This window comes from Rhinatrema bivittatum, chromosome 2 (genome assembly GCF_901001135.1).
Source record: "Rhinatrema bivittatum chromosome 2, aRhiBiv1.1, whole genome shotgun sequence".
Taxonomy (NCBI): Eukaryota; Metazoa; Chordata; class Amphibia; order Gymnophiona; family Rhinatrematidae; genus Rhinatrema; species Rhinatrema bivittatum.
The window spans coordinates 60,160,180-60,172,782 of record NC_042616.1 but is presented as its reverse complement, the minus strand read 5'-3'; the positions used below and the strand labels follow the sequence as shown (position 1 = coordinate 60,172,782).

General features: G+C 42.3%; 1 protein-coding gene across 6 annotated transcripts in view; it reads left to right on the top strand.

Moving 5' to 3' along the window:
- SETD2 (SET domain containing 2, histone lysine methyltransferase) overlaps positions 1–12,603 on the top strand; it is a 384,325-nt gene that overhangs the window by 295,660 nt on the left and 76,062 nt on the right. For all 6 annotated transcript variants that reach the window (XM_029588239.1, XM_029588242.1, XM_029588241.1 and 3 more), the window contains one exon: positions 6,975–7,137. In XM_029588239.1, coding sequence (XP_029444099.1) covers positions 6,975–7,137 — 163 coding nt within the window. The remainder of the gene's footprint in view (positions 1–6,974; positions 7,138–12,603) is intronic.

Genomic DNA, 12,603 nt, shown 5'->3' with positions numbered 1-12,603 from the left:
ATGCACATGACCTCCACACTGTCATACAGGCAACCATCTGCCCAAAAATGGACTATTGCAATTCCCTACTTCTAGGCCTCCCGTATGCCACTATCAAACCACTTCAAATGCTACGGAATGCGGTAGCTAGAACCCTCACTAATACCAGCAAATCCGACTATATAACACCTGTCCTCAAAGAACTTCATTGGCTCCCCATACCCTCACGTATCCTCTTCAAAACTCTCACCATCATCCACAAAACTTTATACACTCACAACTCTAATTGGCTTGAAGAGCCACTGCGTTTCATCCTCCACAACCGCCCCACCAGAACAACCCACAAAGCTACCCTCCACACCCCCTCCCTCAAGAATGCTCATCTTACCACCACGAGAGAGCAAGCCCTTTCTATTGCAGGACCCACCCATTGAAATGCGCTCCCAACTGACCTCCGCACTGAGCCCTGCCAGTACAAATTTAGGAAAAAGCTCAAGACCTGGCTCTTTAAGCAGGCATTCCCAGCATAGGTCTAGTCCTCCTCTTGATCTCCCCACAATATCATCTTTATTATGTCTATTATTTATGTTATCCCTGTGTTATCTTATATTCTGTTTCTACCATACACCATATTATATTCTTTATATTTCTTGTTATTTGCACCCTTTGAATCACACTTACTTTGTCTTTTTGCCTTGTTTATTCCCCTTTGCTGATGCGCCCCCCCCATTCGCTGTGTTTCTCTTAGTTCATTGTAAACCGATATGATGTACCCACGAATGTCGGTATAAAAAAGTTGTAAAATAAATAAATAAACTCAGGGAAACTCAGCAGAATCACATCAGATAAATTTTATGGAGCTTGGGGCAATAAGGTATGCCCTAATGGCTTTCTGGGATTGCCTATCCAACAAGACAATCCTGATCCAGACAGACAACCAGGTAGCGATGTGGTACATCAACAAGCAGGGTGAAACGGGCTCTTACCTGCTATGTCAGGAGATAGCACAAATATGGGCCTGGGCTCTCTCCTACTCTATGTTCCTGAGAACAACCTACCTGGCAGGCGTGGACAATGTACTTGCGGCAGCTTGAGTCGGACCTTTCATCCCCACGAATGGTCCCTAAATCCCACTGTAGCAGTGAAAAACTTCCAGCGGTGGGGATATCCGCAAATAGATCTTTGCCTCAATTCACAACCGCAAAATAGAAAACTTCTGCTCACTACATCGTAGTTACAGGACACCACCAAGGGATGCTTTCGCCCTCTCGTGGTCGAAGGGTCTTCTATATTCATACCCTCTACTTCCACTCATCAGCAAGACTCTCGTGAAGTTACGGCAGGACATGGGCTTAAAGATTCTCATAACCCCTTACTGGCCACGTCAGATGTGGTTTCCCATCCTTCGCGACCTCTCAGGCCATCCTTATCTTCGCCTTGGAGCAGATCCGTCTCTGATAACACAGAACAACTTACAGCTGCTAATGAAATAGGAGAGTTAGGGCATCCCAACAGAGAGGTTCCAATAAAAGCAAACATAGTCCATGTGCCTATATGTAAAAAATCACTGATGCTAATGATTTCCGAATTATCCCTAACAACTGAAAAGGAGGTTGTTAATACAAACAAAAAACACACTTTGAAATGTCTGTATGCCAATGCCAGAAGTCTAAGAAGTAAGATGGGAGAGTTAAGAGTGTATAGCAGCAAATGATGAGATTGACATAATTGGCATCACAGACACTTGGTGGAAGGAGGATAACCAATGGTACAAATTATATCGCAATGATAGGGAGGACCAACTTGGTGGGGGTGTGGCACTTTATGTCCTGGAGGGTATAGAGTCCAACAGGATAAAGATCATACAAACAAACAAGCTTAAAAATCACGCTACAGAACAACAACAGGAATCTTCGATCATATAACACTTCTCGTCTAATTATTCCACCCATCAAAGATGCTCATCTTTCAACAACAAAAAATAGAGCTTTCTCCATTGCTTGTCCTAAAAAATGGAACTCCTTACCACCTTATTTAAGAACTCAAACTAATATCAAAACTTTCAAGAAGGATCTAAAGACTTTTCTTTTTCATAAAGTCTACTTTAACAATTATTTATTTCAACAATCTAATTTTAACCAAGACTACCAACCATACTCATGCAAAAGAGATAATGAAATATCGTCTGGCAACGACCATTATAATAGCAATATGAACTTATAATTAACAACGCTAGAAGACCATCCCAAAGATGTTTAAATACCAATACTGTTACCATAATCCTTTTCCCTTCTTTTCCTTATGCTCCCTTTTTCTCCACCAACCTCTCCCCGATCCCTTCTTATTTCCCACTATTAATTTATGCATCAATGTTTTTAATGGTTTATTCTCTGTTTGATTGCTGCACCGAATGACGGTATATAAAACTGAACAAATAAATAAATAAATACAAGAGACTAAATGCTCAGTAGAATCTATATGGGTAGAAATCCCATGTGTGTTGGATAAGAGTATAGTGATAGGAGTATACTACCATCCACCTGGACAAAATGGTCAGACAGATGATGAAATGCTAAGAGAAATCAGGGAAGCTAACCAATTTGGCAGTGCAATAATAATGGGAGATTTCAATTATCCCAATATTGACTGGGTAAATGTAATATCAGGACATGCTAGAGACATAAAGTTCCTGGATGTAATAAATGACTGTTTCATGGAGCAATTGGTTCAGGAACCAACAAGAGAGGGAGCTATTTTAGATTTAATTCTTAGTGGAACGCAGGATTTGGTGCGAGAGGTAATGGTGGTAGGGCCACTTGGCAACAGTGATCATAACATGATCAAATTTAAACTAATAACTGGAAGGGGGACAATAAGTAAATCTGCAGCTCTAACACTAAACTTTCAAAAGGGAAACTGATAAAATGAAGAAAATAGTTAGAAAAAAACTGAAAGGTGCAGCTGCAAAGGTTAAAAGCGTTCAACAGGCATGGACATTATTTAAAAATACAATCCTAGAGGCGCAGTCCAGATGTATTCCACACATTAAGAAAGGTGGAAGGAAGGCAAAATGATTACTATCATGGTTAAAAGGTGAGGTGAAAGAGGCTATTTTAGCCAAAAAAAAATCCTTCAAAAATTGGAAGAAGGATCCATCTGAAGAAAATAGGATAAACTATAAGCATTGTCAAGTTAAGTGTAAAACATTGATAAGACAGGCAAAGAGAGAATTTGAAATGAAGTTGGCCATAGAGGCAAAAACTCATAATAAAAACTTTTAAAAATATAGCCGAAGCAAGAAACCTGTGAGGGAGTCGGTTGGACCATTAGATGACTATGGGGATAAAGGGGCTCTTAGGGAAGATAAGGCCATTGCAGAAAGACTAAATGAATTCTTTGCTTCCGTATTTACTAATGAGGATATTGGGGAGATAACAGTTCCGGAGATGGTTTTCAGGGGTGAGGAGTCAGACGAACTGAACGAAATCACTGTGAACCTGGAAGATGTAGTAGGCCAGATTGACAAACGAAAGAGTAGCAAATCACCTGGACCGAATGGTATGCATCCTAGGGTACTGAAGGAACTCAAAAATGAAATTTCTGATCTATTAGTTAAAATTTGTAACCTATCATTAAAATCATCCATTGTACCTGAAGACTGGAGGGTGGCCAATGTAACCCCAATATTTAAAAAAGGCTCCAGGGGCGATCCGGGTAACTATAGACCAGTGAGCCTGACTTTAGTGCCAGGAAAAATAGTGGAAACTATTCTCAAGATCAAAATCGTAGAGCATATAGAAAGACATGGTTTAATGGAACACAGTCAACATGGATTTACCCAAGGGAAGTCTTGCCTAACAAATCTGCTTCATTTTTTTGAAGGGGTTAATAAACATGTGGCTAAAGGTAAACCAGTAGATGTAGTGTATTTGGATTTTCAGAAGGCATTTGACAAAGTCCCTCATGAGAAGCTTCTAAGAAAACTAAAAAGTCATGGGATAGGAGGCGATGTCCTTTCGTGGATTACAAACTGGTTAAAAGACAGGGAACAGAGAGTAGGATTAAATGGCCAATTTTCTCAGTGGAAAACGGTAAACAGTGGAGTGCCTCAGGGATCTGTACTTGGACCGGTGCTTTTCAATATATACCGTATTTTTCGCTCCATAAGACGCACCTAGGATTCAGAGCGGGAAAATTAAAAAAAAAAAATGGTGTGTTAAACCGGCTCTGTTCCCGGGCATCTGTACTTCTTATGGAGCAAATTAGGGTAGGGCATAAAATGTTTTTTTGTCCCCATTCCCCATCCTAACCCTTTAAATGTAATTAACTACAACCCCCCCCCCCCCCCCCAAGTTTGTGCTCCTACCATGTGACAGGGGCCGACCAATGGCACCGGTAGCCCATGTGTCATAGTAAGGGCAAAGGCTATCGGCGCCATTTTGAATACTGGCAGCCGACGGCCCAAGTGCAGGAGATTGCTTCAGACCCCCGCTGGACCACCAGGGACTTTTGGCAAGTCTTGGGAGGGGGGGTTGTAGTTAATTAAATTTAAAGGGTTGGAATGGGAACAAAAAAATCATTGGTTGTAGTTAGTTTGTTTTGGGGTTTTTTAATATTCGCTCCATAAGACGCACAGACATTTCCACTTTTGGAGGGAAAAAAGTGCATCTTATGGAGCGAAAAATACGGTATATATAAATGATCTGGAAAGGAATACGACGAGTGAGGTTATCAAATTTGCGGATGATACAAAACTATTCAGAGTAGTTAAATCACAAGCAGATTGTGATACATTACAGGAGGACCTTGCAAGACTGGAAGATTGGGCATCCAAATGGCAGATGAAATTTAATGTGGACAAGTGCAAGGTGTTGCATATAGGGAAAAATAACCCTTGCTGTAGTTACACGATGTTAGGTTCCATATTAGGAGCTACTACCCAGGAAAAAGATCTAGGCATCATAGTGGATAATACTTTAAAATCGTCGGCTCAGTGTGCTGCAGCAGTCAAAAAAGCAAACAGAATGTTAGGAATTATTAGGAAGGGAATGGTTAATAAAACAGAAAATGTCATAATGCCTCTATATCGCTCCATGGTGAGACCGCACCGTGAATACTGTGTATAATTCTTGTCGCAGCATCTCAAAAAAGATATAGTTGCGATGGAGAAGGTACAGAGAAGGGCAATCAAAATGATAAAGGGGATGCAACAGCTCCCTTATGAGGAAAGGCTAAAGAGGTTAGGGCTGTTCAGCTTGGAGAAGAGACGACTAAGGGGGGATATGATAGAGGTCTTTAAGATCATGAAAGGTCTTGAACGAGTGGATGTGACTCGGTTATTTACACTTTTGGATAATAGAAGGACTAGGGGGCATTCCATGAAGTTAGCAAGTAGCACATTTAAGACCAATCGGAGAAAATTCTTTTTCGCTCACCGCACAATAAAGCTCTGGAATTTGTTGCCAGAGGATTTGGTTAGTGCAGTTAGTGTAGCTGGGTTCAAAAAAGGTTTGAATGGGTTCTTGGAGGAGAAGTTCATTAATGGCTATTAATCAAGTTTACTTGGGGAATAGCCACTGCTATTAATTGCATCAGTAGCATGGGATCTTCTTAGTGTTTGGGTAATTGCCAGGTTCTTGTGGCCTGGTTAGGCCTGTGTTGGAAACAGGATGCTGGGCTTGATGGACCCTTGGTCTGACCCAGTATGGCAATTTCTTATGTTCTTATGCTTCCATCCTTTCAATTTTATTACGAATGTATGTCTTTGAGAATTGAACACAGTGCTTACGGTCTCCCCAGTGACCTATTTAAGGGCAATATTTCTTCCTTTTTTGTGCTGATGATACCAAACTTTTCTTAGCTGCAGTCACTCTTCCAACTTTTCCTATTAAGCTCATGCTTTATATGTGTCAGTGTACCGTTTGGTGATGAGTGCACCCATATACTTGTGTCCATAATGGTGATGGGGGGAGTCTTCACAAAATTAAAATGAAGTGAAATAAGTCACAATCAAAAAGGAGGATCTAAATGATTTTGCTGTTTGTCTGGTAGATGAATTATCTAAACATTATTTTCCAATATGGCTGTGTTAGTTTTAATAGTAACTGAATTTAAAATCCAGTTTCGGATTGATTTAAAACTGCAGAATGAAATGTCTTCATTTCTTATGGCATACTTCTCAATTGGCTTTTGGGTTGACCCAGTGGCAGTGCTGCACACTGCCATATGGAGGGACCTGGTTGATTCCTGAGTCAGGTCTTCCTCTCCCCAAGTCACACTTAAATGTATGACGAAAAGGCAATGTGAGAATTGTACTATATAACTTTAGCTTGTAAGGGTTCCGAGGTGACAAGGAAAGGTAGGATATAATTTAAAAGAGGGGGAAAAAAAACCCTAGCTTTGTTTTTGGGGTTATTGTTACTATTTTAAGGACCAGCTTGCCCTAGTTGTACATTTAAGAAAATAAGAATTGCCATACTGGGTCACACCACAGTTCATCGAGCTCAGTGTCCTGTCTCCGACAATGGTCAATTCAAGTCGCAAGTACCTGGCAGATCCCATAAAGAAGATCCAAGTAGATTTACATTTAGGGGAAGGCTTAAGAACATAAGAAATTGCCATGCTGGGTCAGACCAAGGGTCCATCAAGCCCAGCATCCTGTTTCCAACAGAGGCCAAAACCAGGCCACAAGAACCTGGCAATTAATAGCAGTGGCTATTCCCTAAGTAAACTTGATTAATAGCCGTTAATGGACTTCTCCTCCAAGAACTTATCCAAACCTTTTTTGAACCCAGCTACACTAACTGCACTAACCACCTCCTCTGGCAACAAATTCCAGAGCTTTATTGTGCATTGAGTGAAAAATCATTTTCTCCAATTAGACTTAAATGTGTTACTTGCTAACTTCATGGAATGCCCCCTAGTCCTTCTATTATTCGAAAGTGTAAATAATAATGAATATCATCAATTTTTCTTTATCTGCTTCTTCTCAACAGACAGAGGAAGAGATGCATCTGGTCAGAGGGATCAAAGTTCAAACCTGAGCAGAGAGAGAGATCCCGAAAGGCAAAGCCAAAGCAAGGAGAAAAGAAAACGAAAACCATCTCTTTCCCCTCCATCTTCAGCGTACGAACGGGGATCAAAGAGACCAGATGACAGGCAAGTTGTTTTAGTGATTGTTACCGAAGAGCAGTCATTTCCCTCTGCAAGGGGTTTGTGGGAGGAAGAGAGTCAGATTCCAAGTTACTAGAAAAATCATAGAAGGTAATCTAGCAAAGGAGCATAAGTCTCTTTAAGAGAGACTAATTCTTCATGGCCGGTGTGTTGCCTAAGCATTCTCGTAACAGACTGAAAAGGTAGCCTCTAGTATGTATGCTTGTCACCATACCTGATACTCGTCTCAGCTCTCTGGTAAAGGCCAGAAAAAGACTACAGGCTTCACTGTAAGGGAATATAATAAAATACAAAATAGTAAAAGCAAAAGAAAAAAATACAATTTAACTAGGGGAAGAACAATCAGTGTATCAAATCAAAACCTTGCTTTCAGTACACTGGATCCTTCTTAAATAGCTATCAATGAAACAGATGTATTTAGTGCTATGAAAAATTTTTTTTAAGTGTGTGTGTTACAGAGCGGGATCCACTATATTATAAAAATGTGACATTTAGAAAAATATGCTAAAGTGGAGTATTTGTAGCAGCCATCTTGAAAACAGATTCCCAAATATTACAGAACTTCCAAAACACAAGTAGCTACTACAAAGATAGATGGTTAAATAGCTTGTTAAGGTGTTAACTATTATTGTACTTATCCTTTTTATGGCACTACTGAATATATGCAGCACTATACAATGATGATAAGTATTCAAGAACAATAAGTCCCTTCCCCACAGAGCTTACAATCTAAGCAGGTGCCTGAGTCAATTGAAGATAAAATGTCTTGACCAAGGTTGCAAAGAGTGTTGGTGGGAGAGTGGGATTTGAATACTGGTTTCCTCTGGTTCTCAGCCCATTTATCAAACCACTAGGCCAGTCTTCCTCCCAGAGAAGAAGAAGGAAAATAACTCAATGCTCGTTATTTCAATCGCCCAATAAATAGTTGGATATGTTAACAAACAGGGAAATAGTGACCTGTCCTGTCAATGACAGCGCAGGGATCTGAATTTTTGCCACCTCGCATACCCTTCCCAGCATAAGAGAGTCATGTTTTGAATTAAAACCATAACTTTGCATGGTCTAACCATCCCCATTTCATTGCCATAGGTTTTGCAAGATCAGAATTACTATATCCAATTTAATCACCAGACTGGCCACCCCTGTGAAAATACTCTGTACGGAGACCACAGTGGGTGGCATTATACGGATCATGATTGCTTTATAGAAAATTGAATAAATAAAAACTCTTACAATTTTAATTAGAAAAGGAAATATAAAATTTGTCAATCAGGGTAAACTGAAAAATAAAATGGTCAATATAATGTGACCTGCAAAAATAAAAGCAAAGTGTCAGAAGTACAGGAATAAAGAGAGGAATTCATTGGACTATGTTGCAGATGTTCTCTTCTCAAAGACCTTCATGAGGGTGGTCTTGGTGAAAATCTCAGATAAGAACTAATGGACCAACATAAGAATTGTCCAGAGATAATGATGGCCATGAGCTTTTGAGACCATGTGGGTTCCCGCATGGTCTTGAAAGCTCAAGTGTCCGCCACCACCTTTGGAAAACTGTGGTAGTCTCCCCAGTGTCTGGATCTTTTGGATAGGCTCCCAGCTGCTACAGGCTGCACCCCAACTTTTACAAGATTTTCGTACACTTGCACCATGTGGCCAAGACTTCAGCTTCATATCTCCCCAGTTGCATGTTGGTCTGAGCAGAGCCAAAACATGCACATTCCGCAACACAGACAGGAAAGCCACAGCAGAGCACAGAGAAGTTTAGCCGTGGCAACTAGGAGCAGTTTTTTAAACCAGTGGATCCCTGTAATGATGAACAGGATTTCTCTTGCAGCTGGAAGCAGTTATCTTTTAAGATTTATGTGTGGCAAATCCCTATCTATCACAGAGTGGATGAGACTGAGATGGCAAGAGTACAGATTTGTGCCTGCGGAATAGGACTTATGCATTTGAAATGTACATGAAAACTGCAGCTTATAGTCATTTGAAACTGCCCAGAGAAGTGCAAAGCTGTGAGTACTTTTTACCTGCAAACTTTGCACCAATTTTCAAAGGGAAAGTTTTCCCTTTGAAAATTTTTCCCTTTGAAAATTGTTGCAAAGAAAATGTACTAGCATAACTTTGCACCTCTTTTCTGTATAAATACTTTTTCCAGCTAAATATACATGCATACTTTTAAGCCCCTCCCCACCCTGCTGCCAAGTATATCTCCTTTCACCACTGGTAAAATTACGTGCTTGGTGGCACTACACTCATAATTTAACCCGCACATAAGGTGGGAGATTTTCAAGGACCCCATTCCTTACCCTGCCATAGCAATCTAGACAAGTGGGTTATGTCTTCCTGCCAGTAGACAAAGACAGAGAACTACAAGTTTTCTGTGATATTGCTCACAGTTCATGAGCTGGTACAGTAGTAAACCTTGTCAGTATGGTCTATCTCCAGCAAGTGCAGACGTACAGTTGCAGTGTTTGGAGGGTTCCCAGTTGTCTTTTGAAGGTCCTGGTAGAGCCCAAGGGTTGAGGAAAGATTCAGGCAGCCTCAGAGTTCCTGAAACCATGAGGATCTCCAAGCCTTTTGATGGCTGAAATTCTCTCGAGACTATGGCCCATTGATTTCTCTCCTCCCCCACTACCCTGCCTCATCCTCCTCTGATATTGTGGGCTCTTGCCCTGTTCCCTCCCTGTTTAATGGGTCTTTGTATTGAGCAGGATGGCCAATCAAGTTATTAAAAGAAAACCTGAGGGGAAAATATCGACAATATAGACCAACTTGGATTCCAGTGCAGCTGCTGCTGCTTGCATGTAGGTCGTAAGAAAGGGCCGCACATGTGGAGCCCACCACCGGAAATCCAGGCCTGGAGTGTAAGTGTGCAGCAGCTGTGGAAGGCATGGGGTAGCCTATGTGGCAAGGTTCCCTAGCACAAAATGTGACCTACTGCGGCAGGGGGAGGACCTAGACAATATTTTAGTGGGAGATGCCACAGTAAGTGCAAGAGAAGGAGAGCTTGGCACTATCTCCCTTGACCACATCTTCCTCATGACTGTCTCCACTCCCTCTACCCTATTGACCTTCCTCCTACTGATTCAGGAAGCAGAAGTCAGAGTCTTATCCAACAGTGCAACAGCCATGGCATATGTGAACAGAGAAGGGGGTACCAAAAATATCTGTCAACTGAGAGGTGGCTGTCTTGATGGAATGGGCAGAAAGATAATTGGCAGTTCTCTCTGCTGCTCACATTGCTGGAAAAAAAATGTTAAAGTAAACTTCCTCAGCCACCTTTTTGTTGGATTGAGGGAAAAGGAATTGAGTGACATGGCTTTGCTGTTAGTAATCAATAGATGGGGAGCCCCGCAAGTGGATTTCATGGCAACAAGGCAGAATTCCATATTGGGGAGATTTTTCAGAGGCAGAAAAGAAAGCAGCTATATGGGAATAGATATCCTGATTAAATTGTAGCCATCAGATTTCTTCCTCTATATGTTTGTTCTGTGGTCACTAGTAGAAAAAGTGCTAAGTAGGGAATTATGTGTCCTTGATTCTAACAGTAGTCCCAAATTGGGTAAGGAAACCATGAAATGCCAATCTGAAGTGGCTCAAGATGAAGGAATCTCTACAGATGCCAAATAAGAAAGGCCTATTAAAATAGGGCCTGATCTTCATGGAAGACCAGCTCAATTCTTGCTTATGGGATTGGCCATCGAAAGGACTCGCTTACTCAAGAAAGGTCTATCAAACCCCAATGATTGCGACCATGTTGAGGGCTAGGAAGCCAGTCACTTCTTTCGTATATGTACGGGTCTGGAGGATGTTTCATGCCTGGTGTCAGCAACAGGCGTGTTCCTCTTACAGGACATCTATTCCACTTATCTTTCATACAAAATGGCTTTGAGAGAGGGCATTCTCTAAGTACCCTGAAGGTTCCACTACCGGTCTTATTGTTTTATGAGGGAAGAATTCAGGATTATTCAGAAGCCATGGATATAGATGTGGTTTGCAGTTTGAAGGGTGTAAAACATCTCAGACCTACGTTTCATCCAGAGGTCCCTTCTTGGGATCGGAACCTAGTATTGAAGGCTCTATCAGGAGCTATCTTTGAGCTTTTCAAACAGGTAACTCTTAAGCATTTGTCCTTGAAAAGTATAATTCTCTGAGGACAAGCAGGATGGTAGTCCTCACACATGGATGACATCATCAGATGGAGCCCCAATGCGGAAAAATTATGTTAAAGTTTCTAGAATTTTGACTCACTTTGGCTGTTTTTCACCTTGTAGAAAACTTTGCTTTTTCTTGTGTTTTTTGAGGGTTTTTCCTCATTGTTCCATCCCCGGGTCCCTCTCGGTGCCCTCCCATATTGTCTCCTAGTCGGGGTTTTCAGCGATTTGGGTAAGTTTCCTTTTGCAGTCGATTTCCCCATGAGGGTGGTGCATCAGTGCCCACCAGCCATCACCACCCTGCTGTCATCATTGTTAGTTCATATGCCTTTTGTTTCGGCTGATATTGTCATGTCTGGTTTTTGGCGATGTCCCTGGTGCTCGAAGATCATGTCCATCATGGGTCCGCATGAGATCTGCATCTGTATTTGGGGTTGCCTTCAAAGTGCCCAGATGACACCGAAGGGATGTCTGCTTCGGCTTGACAAGATGAAGCAGCTCTTCAGGTCGAAGATGTTCAAGCCATTGTCTTTGGCATTGGCGGGATCAGCATTGAAGGACCATGGAGCATCACTGATGGACACCAAGCCATCGACATCGGTGGGCCCATGGGTTCCATCAATGCCATTGGCAGACAGGGGCACCATCGTTGATCTCCTCCGTGCCTAGGACATCAGATTCATCTTCTTCGGCCTCAGCAACAGGCAAGGACCGAGCCAAGCATCGAGGGAAGTCGAAGAAGCATCAGCACCAGTCCTCGTCGATGCATGGGGCTGCACCAGCTTTTGCCACAGTGCATCCGAAGCGACCCCGTGGCAAGGAGTTCCAATCCTCCATCAGTGCCAGGGGTCCGCAACGGTCTCTACCAGTCCTGATGCAGTCACCCATCCACATCTAGGGTCTGAAGAGGACTTGGCTCCCTCTCTTTCCTCCCAGTCGGTGTTGGCATCAGCAATGTTCAAGGAGGAGCTGGGCACAGAGTCCAGCTAACAATGAACCAGGTGCTTACAGGGCTTTGGTCCTGTGGCACCTACAGCACCCAGTGCCATCCATCCTCGTACTGCTTCTGGAGAAGCTCAAAATGCTCATTGGTGCATTACTGATCCAGCTGATGTCTGTTCCTGGGACAGCATCAGTGCCTGGCAGGGCACCGAGGCTTCCCTCTACCAATATAAAGGTTGTCGCCGGTTCCGAGGAGGAGGAAGCTCCACCAAGACTGGCAAACACATCGAGGGCTGCCGTCCCCTGTCCAATTTTACTGGTGCCTGCACCTCTGGAAGAAGGCCAAGCACCTAGG